Raw genomic sequence first — 20,184 nt, 5'->3', positions numbered from 1 at the left:
TGAATTCGCTGCTGCCGCCCCGGTGGAAATATGGCGCCGCTGCCATGCCCTCGGCCGTGAGGCTGGCGTATTTCTTCTCTGTTTTTGATCTCCAGCTCTGAGTCCCTGCAGGTATGCTGAGCCCAGCCCCTGGGAGCTTTAGACGCTCCCTGCGCCGAAAAATCTGCTGAATCCTGCCCGGCTGATCTGCAGCGGCTCAGCTTGGCTTGCTGTCCGCCGCTCCTCTTTGGAGCCTGGTGGGCTGTTGAGTTCATTGGTCTGGTGCCGTCCGGTGAAGTCGCCATTGCTGCCGGCAGTATGGCACTGCTGCTGCGTCCTCGGCCGTGAGGCCGGCGTATCTCCTCTCTGGCTCTGAGCTCTGTTCTGAGTCCCTCTCCTCTCTGGAGCCTGGTGCTGGAAGGAAAGATGGCATCAGCACGGCTCCACACCGCGGCTCCGGTTGCAGCACTGCGGTCTGGTTTCTTTCTGGAGTCTTGTTTTTTCAGCCCTCTTTTTCTCTGTCCCTTGTATTTACCTTTTTTGTTTCTCTGCTGATGGTGTTTTCTGGCTATGAAAGGCGCTGATTTTGTGGTAATAGAGATTTGTTGTTAGCGGGACTCGTAAGCCCCGCTTTTCTCCGTCGCCATCTTCCCGGCACTCTTTTTTAATTCTTTCATTTTAAAGCAGGGTATCACTAAGTTTCGAAGGGCCTAATTATTTGAGACAGGCTGCAAACTTGTGATTCTCTTGTCTCAGTCTCCCAAGTACTAAGATTACAAGTGTGAGCCACCATGCCTGGCTTACAATTGTTTTAAAAGAAGTAATAATAGATATGCAAAGAGGAGATAGAAAATGAAATAACATATAATGCTGGATCAAACCCTAATAAGGATAAATAAGAAGGTTGAGGCGTACAAGTGTAGCGAACAAAGAGCAGTTACAAAAAAGGCAGAATTAATAAACACTTCAAATCAATGTTGGAGTGGGTGTTTTTTTTTTAAAAAAAAAGACCAAATTATGTGTTATTCAAAAGAAACACACTTTACATATAAGCACACTTATAAGTTAAAAGTAAAGCAATGTATTTCATATTTCAAAACAGCTTTTAAAAAGATGTTAAATGTTCCACCACAAAGAAATGCTAAATATTTGAGATGATGGGTATTCTAATTAGACTGATTTGATCATTTCATAATGTATACATGTATTGAAATACCACATGGTATACTGTAAATATATTATTTTACAAGCTAAAAACAAAATAAAAACAAAAATAGTGCTTTCATGTCAAAAATTATTAAAAAGTAAATGAGTTGACTGATATCAAAGCCAGAAAAGATATGAAAATCACAAACAAATTTCCTTGATAAACGTGGATGCAAAAAATCCCCAACAACAAAAAATACTAGCAAACATAATAATACAATAGCACATTAAAATAATTATACACTATGATCAGGTGAAATTTATCCCTAATAAACAAAAATGGTTCAACATGCAAATCAATATATATGACATACCACATTAACAGAATGAAGGCTAAAAAGTCTATGATCACTTCAGTACATGTATAAAAACATTTGATATCTTTCATGACTAATATCTTAATTAATTAGGGATAGGAGTATACATCAACATAATAAAGGCCATATATGACAAACCCACACCTAATATCATGATTAATGATAAACAAAAACAAACTAAAAAAAAGAAACACTTTTCTTTTAAGATTAGAAACAAGAGTATCTACTCTTATCACTTCTATTCAACATAGTACTAGAAATTCTAGCCAGAGCAATTAAGCAAGGAAAATAAATAAAAGGCATCCAAGCCAGAAAAAAAAGAGAAAATTATCCACATTTGTAGATGACATATCTTTTATACATAAAATCCTTGTAATCCCTGCACTTGGGAGACTGAGACAGGAGGATCGCACAGGTTCAAGGCCAGCCTCAGCTACTTAGTGAGGCTCTCAGCAACTTAGTGAGACCCTGTTTCCAAATAAAATATAAAATAGGTCTGGGAGTGTAGCCTGGAGGTAGAAGGCCTCTGGGTTCCATTCCCAGTACCACACACACACACAAAAAAAATCCTAAATATTCTACCAAAAACTGTAATAAATAAATTTATTGTGAGATACAAAGTCAGTATACAAAAACTAGGTGTGTTTCTTCACATATAATAAACTATTTAAAAAATAAATAAATCCCATTTACAATAGCATCAAAAATAATATAATATGTAGAAATAAATTTAACCCAGGAAATGATTTATCTATACACTAAAAAACTGTAAGGTATTGAAGATATAAACAAATGGAATACTATCTCATGTTTATGGATTGGAGGAATTGATATTTTAATAATGTCCAAACAAACTAAAGCAATCTACAGATTCAAGACAATTTCTATTAAAATTCAAATGATACCTCATAAATATGTACAATTATTATATCTTAATAAATTTTTTTTATTCCAGTGATGCCAGGCATGGTGGCACACACTTGTAATCCCAGCATTTGGGAGGCTGAGATGGAGGATCACAATTTGAGGATAGTCTCAGCTACTTAGTAAGGACCTCTGTAACTCAGTGAGACCCTGTTTCAAGACAAAGAATAAAAAAAATAGGGCTGGGCATGTAGCTCAGAGGTAGAATGCCCCTTCGTTCCATCCCCTTTTCCACAAATAATAATAATAATAATAATAATAATTATTATTATTATTATTATTATAATGACATTTTTCACATAAATAGAAAAAATAATCTTAAAACCCATATGGGACCACAAAAGACCCAAATAGCCAAAGCAAATTAGAACAAGAATAATAAAATTGGAGGCATCATAATGACTCCAATATGCTACAAAACTATAGTAATCAAATCAACATGGTACTAGAATAAAAACTGATACATAAACCGATGAGATAGAATAGAGTGTCCAGAAATTACTTCATGCATTTCCATCCAACTGATTTTTGAGCCAAGAGCACACAATGCGGAAAGGACAATCTTTTCAATAAATGGTGCTCTGAAACATGAATATCTACATGCAACATAATGAAATCAGACACTCATCTCTTAACACTATAAAAATAAATAAATAACACCTGACACTGGAAAAAAATCACTAAAAGTAAACATTGGGACAAAATACCACATTAGTCAGGACAGTGGTTCTTTGGATATTATCGAAAACACAGGCAACACAAACAAAAATAGATAAATGGATGACATCAAACTAGAAAGCTTCTGCACAGCAAAGAAAACAATTTGAGAAGTGAAAAGACAACTCACAAAATGGGAGAAAATATTTTCAAACTGCACATGTGACAAGCAATTAACATTCAAAACATGTAGGAAACTCAAGAGCAAGAAAAGTCAAAAGTAGAGAAGGCAACACATCTAAACAGACACTTCTCAAAAGAAAGCACAGATCCATGAAAAAAATGTTCAGCATCACTAATCATTACAAAAGTGTTAATTAAACCACAATGACATAACCCCTCACATTTGTTAGAATGACCTTTTTTAAAAGTATGAATGAGCCAGGTGTGGTGGTGCATGCTTATAATCCCCGTGCTTGGGAGGCTGAGACAGGAGGATCACACAGGTTCGAAGCCAGCCTCAGATGGCTTAAGAGACCCTGTTTCCAAATAAAATATAAAATAGGCCTGGGAGTGTAGACTGGAGGTAGAAGGCCCCTGGGTTCCATCCCCAGTACCACCAAAAAAGAAAAAAAGTATGAATGATAACAGGTGTTAGAGAGAATCCAGAGAAAAGGATCTTAGTGTAGCCACTGTGGAAAACAGTATGGAGGTTCCTCAAAAAGCTAAAACATACAACTACCAATTATCCCACTTCTGGATATATATCCAAAAAATATTTCAAAGAGGTTATCTAAAACTTCATATTTTTTATAGCATGATTAACAATAGTCAAGATACAGAAAAAGTGTCAAGCTTAGTGGAGGAGGTAGGGAGAGAAGATGTTGACCAAAGTACCTTTGAGATGAGTAGTCTATAAGACTAAAGGCATAGGAGACTTACACAGATGGCATGGTGGCACACGCCTGTGATCCTAGTAATCGGGAGGCTGAAACAGGAGCATCACAGGCTCAGAGACAGCCTCCGCAAGTAGTGAGACTCTCATTTACTAGCAAGAACCCATTTCAAAAATAAAAATAAAACAGGGCTAAAGAGTGTATGTAGCTTGGAGATAAATTGCCTCTGGAGATAAGTTCCCCCAAAAGGAACTTACATATGCATTATAGTCTAGCTGATATAGTTATTTCCTATGTTGGTACAGGTTAAAAATTCTGAAACCACTGTACTGTGTACATAAATTGACAGTTAAATAAATGGAGAGTGGATGATGAAATCCATTTTCTCACTGAGAATGGGGTTTACAGATAAGCAAGAGATAGGGGCTAGAATAATCCATGTGCCAATAGATTATAGGTGGAAGCATCAGTATGAACTCATCTTTTGCTTAATACAGATATAAATGGTTATATATATAAACATATTGCTATATGCACATACATGGGTTGGTATCCACACAAATTTTCTTGTTCTGTTGGCTAAGAGCAATGACACTGTAAGCAATGACACTTCATGAAAATCAACATTCAGGGCATCCAGATCTTGATTTCCATGTTAGTCAGCTTTTTGTTACTATAACAAAATACCTGAGACAATCTTCTTCATAAAAAGAAAGGTTTTTAGCTCAGTTTTGGAGGTTCAAAGTTATGGTGCTTATTCATTGGCTCAGTTTTGGTGAAGGGTCTACAGCAAATATTGGATGGTAGATGGCAGATGGCAATTGCAGAAGTACATGGCATGATCATGTTTCAAGCCAGGAAGCAAAAAGAGACTGGGTTCTTTCAATACCTTTTGAGGATCTACCCCGTATGATCTAAAGACTTTCCATAGGATTCACCTCTTAAAGGTGCCACCTCCTAATACCACTACCCTGGTGACCATGCCTCCACTCACAATAAACCCTGGTGATCCATACCCAAACAATAGCAGTTTCAATACCATTCTTCAATTAAAAATAACCAGAGCTCATTAGAGAAATGACTGATTCAAAGACTGGAACAGGAAATGATCAAGATAAGCCTGGAGCATCTTGATGTACCAAAAAGTGAGAAAGTTCCAAAAAATATACACTGAAGGGATGGATGAGTCAAGCCGGCACCGCTGCCAGCTGAAATGGCACCTACTTCCCAAAACTGGAGCGAAAGTGTAATGCCATGTGTAAAATAAGTATCCAGGAGTCCATACTTATATAAATGATTGATTGAATAAATGAATAAGCAGGGTAGAAGATAGAAATCTCCCTCACAAAATAATTTTAAGTAAACTTGATGTGGTGGCACACACTTGTAATCCCAGTACTTGAGAGGCTGAGACAAAAGGATCACAGGTTCAAGACCAGTCTCAGCAACTTCAATCAGGCTGGGTATGTAGCTCAGCGGTATAAGGCCCCCAAGTTCAATCCTCGGTGCCACACATGCACATACACACACACCAAAAAAAAAAACAATTTTAAGTAATTTATACACTTGTCACTCAAGTGGGAGAAGAATAACTCCTCACTTCTTAAATTAAGGCTGCACATAGTAAATTTCTATCAGAAAATACAATATGAAAAGGAGTGGAGAGTAACTTAATATGGAGAAACTGGCAAGCACTACCTCACCCAGTTGACAAAGGTCACTATCAAAAGTAGCAAATCATTCTCATTTCATGTACCTTTGATATAATGTCACGAGAAAGACATTTATTTCTCTAGTCCTCCTCCCTCAAGACCATGGCTCCAGTCTGAACGTGAGAAAAATATTAGGCCAATTCCCATCGACAGGCATTCTACAGAATACTTGATAATGCTCCTCCAAACTGACATGGCTACCAAAAAAAAAATTCTGTCACAACCAAGAGAAGTCCAAGGACATAAAATAGTAGAACATAAATGTGCTGCTCTAGAGGGACTCCTAGAAGAGAAAAACCACATTAGGTAAAAACTAAAGAAACCTGAGTAAAACATGGACTTTAGTATATTAATGGAGAAGCGAGGTAAGGACAGTTTATGGAAGCTCAGTGCTATCTTTTCACTTTTTCTGTAAATCTAAAACTGCTATAAAAAAAATAGCAATTGAGAACAAAGTCACTTCTTCCCTAAAGCCCCTGCCTCCACCAAGAGCCTCATGGGACTTCCACACCTTTCCCTGTTGCAGCACTGACTGCAACATCCCCAGTGCACCAGCCTGGCCATCATTTGAAGAGAGCAAAACTGTGTCTTTTGAGAATTGCTCTGAAGACAACAACCTGTGCTTGCAAGCAGACGGTCTGGCACGTTCCACTGCTTGTTACCATCTCTGGGCACACTGCTGTCGCTATTAAGGGACCACTGGTCCCCTGTGGACCAGCCTCCTCTCTTCAGAGGTCAGAGAATGCTTTGACACATCCCAGGACAAAGCCCAGGGCCAGCCTCTCAGCCGCCTCTCTCTTGCCTGGCTGCCCTCCATCTCAGGTCTGGGGCTCAGGGGCCCCTTTGCCTCACTGGGGATCAGTTGCTTAGAATCAGGAGCATCGGCTTTGGTCTGGCCTATTCTCCCCACCTGAAGTAGTTAAGCGGTTCTATTTTTAAAACCCTTGGATTCTCTCTGTCTGGCTCAGAGGGTGGCTGGTGCTCCAGGACTCTGCTCAGGATAAATACCCCATCTTTTGCTCTTCCCTCTCTCCTCAGCTTTTATGCCATCGCCAATATTGTCCTCCCCCTGGTGCTGTCAGGGGAAACTGAGCTCATAATTCTTCCAGGGAAGGCTTTAGAAAGAAAGAAATTAAGTTCAATCAAAGTGTCAGGCTTCAATTGTTTTTGTGTTTGTGTGTAGGTGAGAGAAGATTAATAAGATCCTCTTCTGGGCCTCGTGTTGTTCCCTCCCCCAACACCTCGCTGCAGCCCCTTCTGGATCCTTACCTCTATTAGGTGACAAGAAGAGCTAATCACATAAACAGGTCCCCAATAGGAGGCAGGCGAAGCCCACTGCAGCAGAAGCCAATCACCACAGCAGCCTCAAAAGAATAGATTTGGCTATCGGAATGCACACACACACACACACACACACACACACACACACTGCAATAATTTAAGTCTCTGTAACATGACAGTACTTGTTAAGAGCTTTCCCCAAACTGTCTTGGTGGTTTCCTTCGGCTAGCTCCTTTCTGCTCAGGGCTTCTTGACCTGCCTCCCTTTATACTGATGAGGCCCAACTTTATTCCTCCAGCTTGGACCTGTCCCCTGGCCTGCAGACCCTGGTAGTTATTTGACATTGATATGTGACATCTCAAAGGACTTCAAATACAACATGCCCCCCACTAAAACCTCCCCAGATCTAGTTATCCCCTCTGGAAATCTTAGAGAAATCAAAGGCAACCCATCAACACCATATTGTCATCCATCACTAAATCCTAAGGACTTAACCCCTTCCTCAACCTCACTGTCACTGCCCTAATCCAACTGCCTTTGTCCTGAAATCTTCTGGTCTTACCAGTAGTGCCTACCGCATCATGGAACGAGTCTCCCCACAAGCCTATGAAGTAGACATCATTATTTATCCTTGTTTTTCAGATGAGAAAACTGAGGTTCAGACAAAAATACTTTTCTGAAAACCATACAGCTGACCAGAGTGGAGCAAGGACACACCTAGGCAGCCTGAGAGAACACATCAACCTGGGGGACAGATGTGCTCCTCTGTCCACAGCCTTGGCGAGGTCTAACCTCAGATGCCAGTCCTTCCTAGAGGAAGGGTGGGCTTATGAGCTAATTCTCTCTCTGGAGACATGGAATGTCGATCCTAGTGGCCCAGAGTGAAAATTGCCCTTTCGGCTTCATCCCGAAGGTGGGCCCCCAAAGAGACTGTCCTTGTTTCCTGTCCCCTAGACCTCTACCTCGGAGCTGTCCTGTTCCCTGTATTTTCCCTACTTCTTTTCTTTGTATTGTACTAAGGATTGAACTCAGGGGCATTCTACCTCTGAGCTGCACCCCTAGTCCTATTTTATTTATTTTATTTTGAAGCAGGTAGTTGCTAAAGCTGGCCTTGAACCTGCTATTCTCCTATCTCAGCCTCCCAAGTACTGGAATCACAGGTGTGGGCCACAGAGCCCACATTTTCTCTATTTTTTCACTCTTCACTTCAATTCTGTGAGCTGTGCAAGGGCATATGGAGAAACTCCTTTTCTGCCTAAAATAGCTAATTCCTGTTCCTTGTAACCAAAGAGGCCTAAAAGAACCCCAAGATGAAGCTCAAATCAGAAGATTATAGACTGGGGCCTTTGATGTCCCAGGCAGGTACACTTAGACTTGGAAATTAAGCTGACATCTTAACAAAAAGTGGGTAGCAGTGCCCATCACAGTGACAACCCAAGGAGGTGGCAGAGGGACAGCCTCCAAGATCATGCCAGAGGGTCAGGGTTACACAGCCAGGGAGTGCAGGCGAGAGAAGGAAGAAGCTGGGAACTCAAACTTAAGGGGATGAGCAGGCCCAAGAATGGCAAAGGGCAGGAAGGGAGAGCAGGCCAAGGTGATTGCAGTGTGAAGGGCCAAATTACAATAACAACAGTCAGGTGGGCAGGCTCTCTAGCAGGTACAGTTGGTGCAAGGGCTCTTATGAAGTCGCCTTCATTATCTGTGCAGCGGCCAGACAGAAACACAGTGTGCTGCAGTGGGCTGTCACCATTAAGGCAGAAAATGAAGGATTTGGTCACCAAAAAGCCTCCCAGGCATCCTATTGAGAGGTGAACACGTTAGCCACTGTGGGCAGGATGCCCCTTTCTTCTGCAAAACGAGTTGATGCTAATTACATTTCTCAGATGATCTCTTCAGGACTGCACAAGTAACATCCTTTGTATAATCAGATCCCATTATGGGAAGTAATTAGTAACCCTGTTCTCTTCCCACCTTCCACTTCACCCTGAAAAGCATACACAAGCACAGAGAGGCCAACTCAGCAGATGTTGGTTCACTGCCTCCATGCCATAGCCCAGGCCAGGGATGGGGGGCAATTGTTTACAAAGCTGGGCTGGACATGAGAATCCCACACAGAACATGCAGAAGCTCCAGTTACAAGGACAGGAAGCAACAGGTGCACTTTACAGAGGCTCCTAGGCAAGGGATAGACAGGTCAAAGAACATCCAGGTGGGGTAGGATGCAGGACAGATTGATAGTTTGCATTATATTCTAAATGAGTGGAGAACCACTTGGAAGAGTTAGCGAAGGACAAGGATGATCTGACTTGCACCGGGGCAGGATCATGCGGTGGCTGCTGGAGGGTGAATAGAAGTGAGGCGGCGAGAAGGCAAGCCACGATGAGTTAGGCAACTGCCCCGTCCACAGAAGAGACAGTGACAGTGGATTTATTTCGAAGGTGAAGTTCAATAGGATTTATTCTGTTGGATTGGAAACTGATTACAAGACAGAAAGAAGAGTCAAGGATGATGACAGAGGGTCTAGCTGAGCCACTAGAAGAATAGGGTTGTCATTAACTGAGATGGAAAAGACTTTCACAGGAGGAAGATTTGGGAAGCAAAGATCAGGGGCTTAATTTTTTAACCTGTTACATTTGAGATTACCATTAGCCATGTTAGTGAATATGTGGAATGCAAAGTTGAGTATGAGTCTGGGCATGCACACACGTGTGCGCACGCACGTGCACACACACACACACACACACACACACACACACACACTCTTTCATGCTTAAATGGAGTAGATTCCACTCTAACTTTTTCAGGAGGATATGAGCTCCCAAAGAGAAAGACAAACAAGGGATGGTTCTACTTTGACGAGAGGATATGATTGGATGGCTGGTTTACCATTTGAATATGAATCCAGCTTCTGCCATTCCAGGCTCTCTTCCAAACGCTGGGAATAAAATATAAAAGATCAGGTCCCTGCCCCTAGGGAGGGAGAGAGGCAGTTAACTAGTAAGGAGATAGATAAACATGCCCCAGGGTTTATTACTGTAAGAAAAATAAACCAGGGCAGTGTGGTAGAACTCAGCTGGAGGTAGGGGAGTATATCAATATGAGAGGGTGGGCAGGATGGCCTTGCAAAAGAGGTGATTGTTTTTTAGCTCAGATTCAAAAGAAAAGGAAGAAATAGTCGCATAATGAGCAAAAGATAGAAGTAAATTTCTTGCTACCAAAGAATCAATAGGTGCAGTTTCTGGCACAGAAGAGAGCGTGACATTTTCTAGGAATTAACAACAATCCAGAATGAGTTACCTTGCAGTAGAGGAAAGCAGTAGAATAATGGATCGCAGAAGTAGGTGTCTGATCCTGAAGGCCTTGCAGGCTACTGGAGGGAATTTGGGTTCACACTGGGTGATTTTAAGTGAAGGAATCCTGGGTAGCTCACTGTCTACCCATGGAAAAACTGAACTCAGAAGGGCCAAAAAATTCATGTCACAGCCTCAAGAGCTGATCCTAAAGTGGCTTCTTCTGTGAACTAGGGCTATATGGCAGGATTCTGGTAACTTTAGCCTGGGAATTCAGACATAAAGACTGGGGTGTCCGGATGTCTTGTATTTCATCGACTCCTAGTGGGAGTGGGATTCTACAGGTGGTGTGATGTCTGCCCCTGAGGGGCAGGCTTGTTTCTGCCTTTAGCCTAGATCCCAACTTCTTATGACAGAAGCAAGAGCATATTCAGGCAACCAAGGGAAATGGCTGAAAACTGCACAGCCTCAGAGAGCACCGCTGTCACTCACATGGATATGGGGGATGATTTAGACCCATGTGCTGGTGGACCTGCCAAGTAAGTGCCCACTTGGGAAGCACTAAGAGCCCAAGGAGAAGGAATGAAAAAGCAGAAGACACTCAGATGCCATGTGAGAGGGAGCCTGGGAGTTGGCGCCCACAGCACAATTGGTATTGCACACATGCCTCTCCCTCAGCATCTTCAGAATCAGTAAATAATCCATCTCCCTGAAATGAACTCCTTCAAGAAGAGAGAAAGAGAGCATTTGGAAGATTGCTGAGACCTAAATTGACCAACTTTGATCAAGATGAGTTAGTAAAATAGCAGGATGCTCATCAGCTGCATTTTAATACCATATTTGGAGCCACTCAGTCATTATAAAATCATCTGAACTTCTCAGCAAAGTATACATTGGGGAGTTTATTTCTGAGTCTCTCAGAATACAAAGGAGAGTCTTTCTAATACCAGATCTAGGCAGAGCACACAGCTTCCTTTTAAATGAGGAGGAAGAAATGCCCAGTTGCTTCTCCTTTGTTAGTAATTCCCTCTTCCCTCTTTGAAAGTTTCTCTTGAAGTGTGCAGTAATTTCTGATGATGGAAGAAAGGGCTCTTGGTGCCTCACCTGAATAAGCAGGTTGCTGCTGGCTAGTAGAGCATTCCAGAGAACTCTTTGTTGGGCCAAACTCCCAGCTGGACACTGAGGCTGAGTAATGTAGGGGGTGTGGGGAATCCTTGATTTTCTTTAGAGGAAACCAGCTGAGCCCACTCCACCTCCATGATCTGCTGCAGAACCCAAAGCTGTGAAGAGATTTCAGAGTTCATTCTGCTTTCAGCAAGAACAAAACCCCAGAGACCCTATGGCGGCCATGAGCAAGAAGTAACCAGGCCGCCTCATTGCCCACTGTTTACAACCAACAACCTGCTGGGCTTCACCAGCTGATTGGCACCATTGGAGCATCGTTACCTACTGCTATCACTAAGGGCGTCAATACCTCACATTGCCACAGACTAAATGGCTTGATCCTGGATTTAGTGAAACAACCAATAGAGCAAGGGAAGAGTGTTCCTCTCCTTTAAGAAGAGTAAAATGTGGCCCTTGCCCGCTAAGGTGCTAACAGTAAAACTGGCATAGGGTGGGGCAAGCAGCTCACAATGACAATTTCTACTCTGAAGTCAACTCCAGACAACCATACAATGCTATTCCATTCTAAAATAATGCGGCTATTCAGGGGGATAGTGAGGATTTAGAGAGGAGCACAACGCTGAGCCTGCGCTCCAGAACCTCATGATCCAGTGAGCCCCATACATGAAGTACTTGTAATCATTCATTCATTCATTAAAATGTGTTTTCATGCTGATTGTATTATATAAACTGTGCCAGGCACTCAGAGTATAATTATAAACAAGGATGATAGGTGGATACTTCTGTGAAGTTCATGGTCCAGTGGATCAGGCAGAAGCATAAATCGACATCCATCTGACAACCATTCACTCATGCGGGAGGGACATTTAAAGAACATCTACCCCTTCTTCCACTGTGCCAGGCTCTGGGCATATACTGTGGGGAACATGCAGTCTAGGGTTCAATCCTCATGGGTTGAACGTCCTAGGGTTCAACGTCCAGGGGAGTTGTGATCAGGGTGAGACCTGAATAGGAGAGTGCAGGTGGTCAGCAGGAGGTGAGCCCCTCATGGGTGGGTGTCAAAGGGCTTTTCAAGGTGAAATGGAGTCAAGCTAAGTTCTTTGGTCAGGTTGGCGCCTGCTCAGATCAGGAATGAGTCTATCCCTCTTCCCTTGCCCTGAACTCTTTAGAACTCAGCAAGGTGAGCAAAGACATCCTTGGACTCTGGCTGTGGCTGTACAACTGGAAGACCTTTTGTTATCATCATGACACACTCCTTCTTGACATCAGCTGTGCTGTGCATCCTCTGCAGCTGAAGCAGCCTCATCTATGCACAGCAAAGCATTGTCTCAAAGAGAAGACCAAGCCGCAAATCCAAACACTGGTCCATATGTATGATCATGGCCTCTTCCTTACTGTTCCTGCTCGTTGCCGTCCTGGGGTCAACAGCTGGTACTTCCTGGGGACAGACTAGGCTCAGGGTGAAGTGCAAAGAGTAAGTGCAGGGGCTCAAGGTCTCCCTGTCTGCCCCAGGTTCAGGTTGCACTTCCATGAGAGCCGTTCCTGTTAGTGATGTAGGAGGGTGGTTGGGAGAGGAGAGGCAGAGAGGTCCAGGAAGCTCCCTGAAGGACACTTTCAGTAACTGTGTCCATACCTGCAAATGTGCCAGAAACAGTTTGGTTTAGCTCACAACACCATATCAGGACACTTGCACTGTGCCCAGCACCAGGGGAGGCATGGAGCCAAGCACGACAAAGAGGACACAGTGACCACTTTGAGGGGAACACCCTATGAAGAGACACATTGAACACTGCTTAGGCTCCAACAGGGATGCACGCAGGCTGAACGTTTGTCCACAGTGGTCAGTGCAAGTACATAAACAAGGAGGAGATGAAAGGTGTGTTAGGAGCAAAATCTCCTACTCTAGTGTTAGAGAGAGAAGCAAAGATGGAGAGTGTTCAGGACATTTTGCCAGTGTCTACCATTTTCCCATCTGTTCAGTGTGGGGATCCACCCGGATGTTCCCTTCAGCCCTGCTTCTGCCCCAGTGTGTGACACCAGGTGTCTGACCTCTCTGTTGATGCTTCTGTTACCCAGTGGCCATTTTGTGCCAGTGCCTTTTAGTATGGTCTTCACTAGTATTCACATGATTGTCCCCATGTGAAATAAGAGTAAACCGAGGCTCAGGAATGTGCATGCATCTCCTTTGAGAGGTCCTCTACCTTTGTACTTGCTCCCAGGGGAACCTTTTCCCTCTCCAGGAATTGTCACAAAGGGCCAAACCTTCCCTCTGGGCTTGACCAGGAGCCAGTTTCCCTCAGAGTTGGCAGTCAGTAAAGTAAGATCACTTGGAGGGGTCTTCTAGCCCACATAGATGCTTCTAGCCCACCTCAACTGCTTCTAACAGCACCCCCCAGCATTTGAGAGCCAAGAAAATAAGGCCCCGGTATGTGAGAGACCATGTAAAGTCACGCATAAAACCAGAGGCTGCGCAGTGACTTCCCCTTGGTCCGTGGGTCCCAGGACCCTCCTGACCCCAGCAAAAGCGTTCCATCCCGTTCCTCCGCCTGGCAGTCTTCTCCCATCGTCACCCCATTAAGACAACAATTAAGAAGCCAGTGAGGCTCCCTCTCCATCTGGGTAATTATGTTCTCATTAGGAGCGGATCCACGCGGGCTGTGAGCATTTGCGCGGCCCAACTCGCAAGGCGCGCGCCTGGCTCCGTGGACACCCCAGCAAGGGAGCGGCTAAGATCGGCTGGCGCAGGAACTACCGCAGCCCGGCTCTGCTTCGCGGAAGGCAGTGACAGGGACGACAGGCACCTGGCTCCTCGCAGCCGGGCTGACAGGAACGACAGGGACCTGGCTCCTCGCAGCCGGGCTCAGGAACGCCTGGTACCCTGTGGGGAACCAGGAGAACAGCTCGTGGGATGCTAGAAGCCTGTCCGATTTCCCCTACACTTCAGCCTACCTGGGCGCTGCCGGCTGCTGCGCAGTCAAGCCTCTGCCCTCCGGGAGGGGAGTGGCTAGAGGCCCTGCTCCGGAGAGGGAAGCCTGAGAAAGGGGAAGGACTCTGGCCACTTGGGAAGTGGGAGGCTCCCTACTTGAAGCCGAAGAGGAGCCAGTAACCAAGGCGACCTTGGCTGGGGAGATGGTCACAGGGTGAGGCTGAATGGGGTTGTGGGCATGCTGCAACACCTGGAGACTCAGACTTAAAGCATTTTATTTTATTATTGCATTTATTTTAGATGAAAGCAAGAGTCAGGGCCCAAATCTGCAACAGGCTTAGAGGATTCAAAGCATTACTAAAAGCCACAGTGAGGGGTAGTTTTTAGAATTGCTTCCCCCCCCCACACACACACACACACAGCCCCTGGCTGGGGACAGGAAGGACCTTCCTACTGAGATGCAGCACTATCCCTCTGGACGCCCAACATACCAGTTGGTCTCCATGCCCTCCCGGTGGAGCCACATTTTTCAGGTAGAGGTTTCTGAACCTGCCCCCTGACAGATGGCACACTCCCCCCATCTTTACTCCAGAGCTGAAGGAGGAGCTGCCCCGTGCCAGGCCCATGGGAGACACCCACAGCCCCACTCAAGCTAAAAGGAGGCTCAGGCCTGAAGATAAGGTGAGTTCTGGGGACAGAAAACTCCAGAACTCTCTGGGGCAGGGACGCCAGTTTAGCACTCCTAAGTGCTTGGGACATGGGCTGCCACTGCCATGGAACCCAAAGCAGAGTGGGAGCTAAGCCCCACCCCACATGTCTCCGTTCATCACCAGTGCCAAAGGAAACCTAGCTGGAAGGTAAGGAGGGGCAGTGAGCCTTGTAAAGCATTGCCTTGTGCTGTGTGGACAGGGCAGCTTCCCAGAGCAAGGAGCTGTTAGCTGAACTTCTTAGGTCCTTGGAGGGATAGGTTTTTGAAAAGTGAAGGACAGAAAGGGTACTTCAAGGTCAGGAGCAGCAGGTGCAGAGGCATAAAGACAGTCAAGGAGATGGGTTCCTCAGTGGCAGCAGGCAGGGTTAACAGAGGAAGAAGAGGCTGAAGACAAATTATCAGAGAGGAAGAAGAGGCTGAAGAAGGTTCTCTAGATACCAAGCTTGGACTAACTTGGGGAGGCAGAGCCTGGTTCCCAGGAAGGGGGCCAGTTAGGGCCAGAGCTGAATCAGGGGAGAACCTTCCCTCTACTCACCCCTTGGGGCCTATAAGCTCTAGCTAGTTTCACCTTTTAGGCCCCAGAGCTGGGGCTCAGGAGTGAGTCCAGGCTTAAGCCAGGACTCAGTAACCAAGGCAAAAGAACCCAGTGTCCCCTGGTCCAACAAAGGATGGCCACAAGCACAGAACAGGAAGCAGTCTCAAAGATCTTTAGATTCCTCCCCATTTTTATGCAAAGAGGCAGTGAGGCCTAGGAATGGGGCTTGCCAAAATCACCCACCTAGGACACACCCTGGTGGTCCCCTGTGCCAGGTGGGGGAAGGGGGCAAATGGTTCTGCTATCAGGAAGAGCGCGCTTCCTGGGGTGGCAGCTGCCCCAGGCTGCAGCCTGCACGCTTTTCACCTACAGGTAAAAACAGCCAAAGCGGGCTCCACTGTCTGGAGGGCAGGCTCTGCATTTGCAGAGCTGTCAGGGAGCTAGTTCTGCCCACAAAGATTCTAATTGCCCCTGGCTCTTTCTCAACAGGAAGCCTCAAAAAAGGCGTGGCTTTTTATGAAAAGAATGGCTTTTCTTTTATATACCTTTAAGTCCCCTATTCTTCGTTCCCTCTTTGCTTGGCACTAACTAGGCAGAAGAACTTTGGGGCAGGAAGAGCAAAGCACTCTGGCCGCTTCTCACTCCGAAATTCTCTCCCCGACCCTCAAAGCCGGTGCCCCGGGCTGCGGAAGGCGCCGCCGGCAAACATCGGGATTTCCTCCTGGATTGCGCGCCGCGCCGGGGAAAACTGAGACCGGGTTTCAACGGAGGCGCTGGTTGACTATCTCAGAAGAACTACAGGAATAAATCTGAAAAAATGTTGCCTATTGTGCTATTTATTAACCCCCATCCTTCTCCGCGGAGTCATTTAAATTCAACCTTGAATCTCGGGCCAGGAAAAAGCCTGTTTAAGTAGGTACAGGAATCAGAGGAGTCCATCCCGGCAGCGGCTCCCCGCCTTTGCCCCCGCGCCGCCACCGCTTCCCCGCGCCCAACCTCCCCGCTGCCAAAGCGACTGGCTCAGCCTTCCAGACTTAAAACAAAGTCCTTTATTTCACTTTTGCTTTCACACTATGTTCCGATACAATCAAAACACCTGGTCGGGCCTCCTGAATCGGCGAATGAGCGCAATCACAGATCCTGGGCGCCCAGGTCAAACCGCGGGTAGGCTCCGAATTCAGAGGCGGTGGTATAAACCGTACGCTGCTTCGGGACGGCGGAGCAGAGCAGAGGAGGGCTGGGGACATCCAGGGACCGAAGGCTTGGGAAGCGGCTGCTCAGGGCAGGCACCTTTGAGGGCAGGCACCTTTGAGTCCTCGAATTGGGATTGATTCCCGATGCATTTGAATTCAAAAAAAGAAGAGAAACCCCGAACTTCCGGCGCGCCTGGCCTGGCATGGTTTTTGACCAATTTCTTACGTTGGCGCCAAAGCAGAGAACACGGACAAAGGCAGGACTGGCCGTGGGCCTGGTGCAGAAAAGAGCGCAGGATCGGCTTTGACAGGAAGCCCTGGCGCCCGGCCTTTCTCCGGGCTGCGTTCTCCGAGGGCTCTGCCTCTCCGAACCTCGAACCTCGCCCTGCGGCACCCCAGGTCCCCGTTCTCACAAATGGGGAAGATTCGGAGTTTAGAAAGCCATTTCAGAAAAATAAAAGTCCCACTTCGACTTTATTGGAGTAAAGTAAAATTAAATCTTGGCTATTCACACATATGTTACAGAGGACGTGGAAGCGTCCGGAAGAACCTCCTTGGCGGTTAGTGGAGCCACAGAGCACGAGGGCATTGACAAGAATCACAACATCAAGCAGCCTTGGATCTCACGATCACTCCGAATAGGACAGAGAAATACAGAAATACAGCCAGTTTCCACTGGGAAGAGTTCTTCGTGTACAAATGATATATATTTATGTATATTTTAAACCAGTCACCACTAAGGTGAGTCCTTTCTTCGCTAACAGGCAGCCAAGGATACAAGGCTAATGAACTCTTGAGCTTGTTTTAAGAGGAGCAGTAGCCTCAAGTTAAACTACCTCCCCCATTCAAAAACAAAAACGGAGTCCCCTCTCCAACTGAAAAGGAAAGGAATATAATAGAGTGTAGACGTGGAAGGCTTTAGAGGGCAGAGAGAAATGCCTCACATTATATAGTTAAATACGTTTCTTTTAAATAAACTGCTGGGGACAAGGATAATGGGGAGGGGGTTAGAAACCATGACAAGGCAGCCTCTTCTGCAACTGGAATAAGGGAGGCAGGTTTATTTTTGGAAATGGGAGTGCGCAGAGCTAAGCGGAATTTACTTCTCCTAATAAGGGGATGGACAAAGTTGTCCCACCGCTGATGCGCACTTTTTAAACCCAGGTACAGCTAGGAAACGTGTAGTAAGTTTCAAGTGGTGCCGCTTTCTCGCCCTCTTAAAGTCAGCCTCACACCCCCTCCTGCCCACGCCCTCTCCCGGCCTCCATTCGGGCCACGAGCCAGTCAGAGGGGGAATACGAGGAATCCGGAGAAGGTCGAGTACTTCCAGCCCCCCATCAAGTTCCCTCGCTCCAGCTTGAGGTATGCTCGGTCGCCTTTCTCCATTTGGATTAGGACTCCGTTGCTGGCGGCCTCCCGGGTCACGTCCTGGTCACCAGCGAATGCTGAAATCACCGGCCACCCGTTTAACATGAGGCTCACCTAAGAAAGAGAAAAGCCTGCTTCAGAGGCCAGCCGAGGCGGCACCTCCGCGGCGGCGGGCGGCGGGCGGGCTCGGGGTGCGGCGGGAAGCGCCGTCCTCCAGCTCCCCGCTGAGGGTCCCATGGAGAGGAAAGGCCACGCGCGGGGAGAGGAAGGGTCTGCCCCCCGAACGGGCGCCACCCTCACTCGTTTCTCAAAAGAGCACACCACGCAAATCCCAACTGCGGATTATCCAGTTTAGAGAACCCGCAGGTGGCTCTAGCGACCTTAGACCTTCGACCTCTCTTCCGCTTCCCCCAGCCTCAAAGAGAAACTCGGGCGATTCCGCTCTTGGCGCTCCCGGAGGAAAACAAACAAACACCCCTGGTCCCTCTGCCCCGACACGCTGGAGAGGAGTGGAGGAGCAGGGCCCGGCTCTGGAAACCGCACGGAGCTGCGCCCAGCGCTTCACCTCCAAACAGCCCGCTCAATTCCACCCCAGATCAGCCGCGTCGCCACCAACCCGTTTTACCCTTGCGGTGGCCAAAAGCCGGGAGCCCTCTCCCCAATGACGCTTTACACCTCTGCGCTCAAAGAAAATCTGGACATTTAGGAGGACTCGAAGGGCCAGGGACATCCAGGGACAGAGGGCAGTGCAGGCTGGGACACGGCCGGAGCCAGGAGGGAGTGGCAGCACGTTCCTTGCCTTCTCTCCATACCCTTCACCTGCTAGGGCTCGATGGGGCTGCTAGCCCCCAAACCCACTGACAGTGCCCAAAAGGCGCCCCGGGCATCGGGTTGGGGAACAGGATCCTGTCCGTGGTGCTGAAGGCAGGCACCGAAGTCACCTCCCGGCAGCGGCGAGGGGTCAAGGGTACTGCAGGTGGTGCGGAAGGCGGAGGCGCGGGAACAGGGGCTGCCTGCGGTGCCGACAGCAGCCAAAACAGAAAGTCCCTGGTGTCCCGTAGGAAAGCTGGGACCTTTTACGAGGGACTCGGAAGATGGCGGCAGAAAACTGTCTCTGGGGATGGAGCTGGGTCCCAAGAACCAGCGACAGGGAAAGCAAGGGACAGCCCAAGCCAGGAAACTGCGAGGTTCCCTTGCATCCCTCTGAGCAGCCGGGGCACATGCAGCTTCCACTTCTATCCCCATCTTCCTGGAGCCTGCGCACCCCTGCGGCTAGCAGTCCCCCTACCGGGCCAGGGCCTGGCCCCAAGGCCGCAGCTGACCTGGATGGTCTGTCTGTTGTAGACTTTTACCACGTGGAAATTAAAACTGTAGATGCCTTTGCGCGGGGCGATGAAAGTGCTGCGTTCTGAATCAAAGTTGTTCCCGATGTTCACTAGTACCTACAAGACCGGAACGAAGGGGAGTGTCAGTCCCAGGTGTCACCCCAGCGCCTCCACAGAGCCCTTGCGGAGGATCGGCACCCTCCTTCCACGCTCCCCCACCCCGTCCACACGGGAGGAACGAGGACTCACCTGGTCGAAGTAGATGATCATGGTTCGATTACTCATCTCGGACGGCTCGTGGTTGGTGCTCCTGATGGCAGAGAAAGCCACCTTGGCGCTGCCCGAGCGCACAGAGATGCCCAGAGCTGTGCCCGTGGGGTCGGAAGTGGGGTTGGAGTCGCACACCACCAGGCACTTGCCCTCCAGCACGATGGGCTCCGTCTCATTCTGCCCGCGGGCCGGGCCTGCCAGCCACGCAGCCCCCAACAGCAGCAGCTCCACGACGCCCAGCATCGCGCCGCCCGCGCCCACCCCGCCCCCCACCCCGGGGGCTGCCTGCGCCAGCCGCCCCCCTCCCCAGCCCTGCTCCGCAGCCCCCTCCTCAGCTCCGTGAGAGCTCCGCCGTCGCCGCCCTGGACACTACTGCTGTTTTCGCACTCCGGGACAAGCGTCCCCCGGAGCGATGCTCCCGGCGCCCCGCCCGGGCCTCAGGGGTGCCGCGGCTGCCCAGCCGCACTTGGA

The 20,184-nt window shown here is 47.5% G+C and overlaps 1 protein-coding gene across 1 annotated transcript; it reads right to left on the bottom strand.

The window, feature by feature from the left end:
* Positions 1-18,034: 18,034 nt before the first annotated feature.
* Positions 18,035-19,956, bottom strand: CBLN1 (cerebellin 1 precursor; the record flags this gene model as incomplete). Its single annotated transcript, XM_080703384.1, has 3 exons — positions 18,035-18,232; positions 19,441-19,560; positions 19,693-19,956. 3 exons carry the CDS (start codon positions 19,954-19,956, stop codon positions 18,035-18,037), a joined length of 582 nt encoding a protein of 193 aa, XP_080559510.1.
* Between the last annotated feature and the right edge of the window lie 228 nt (positions 19,957-20,184).

The sequence above is a fragment of the Muscardinus avellanarius genome, assembly GCF_963383645.1.
Source record: "Muscardinus avellanarius genome assembly, chromosome: 10".
Taxonomy (NCBI): domain Eukaryota; kingdom Metazoa; phylum Chordata; class Mammalia; order Rodentia; family Gliridae; genus Muscardinus; species Muscardinus avellanarius.
Note: the sequence above shows the minus strand (reverse complement) of the source record. Positions and strands in the feature narration are given on the sequence as shown.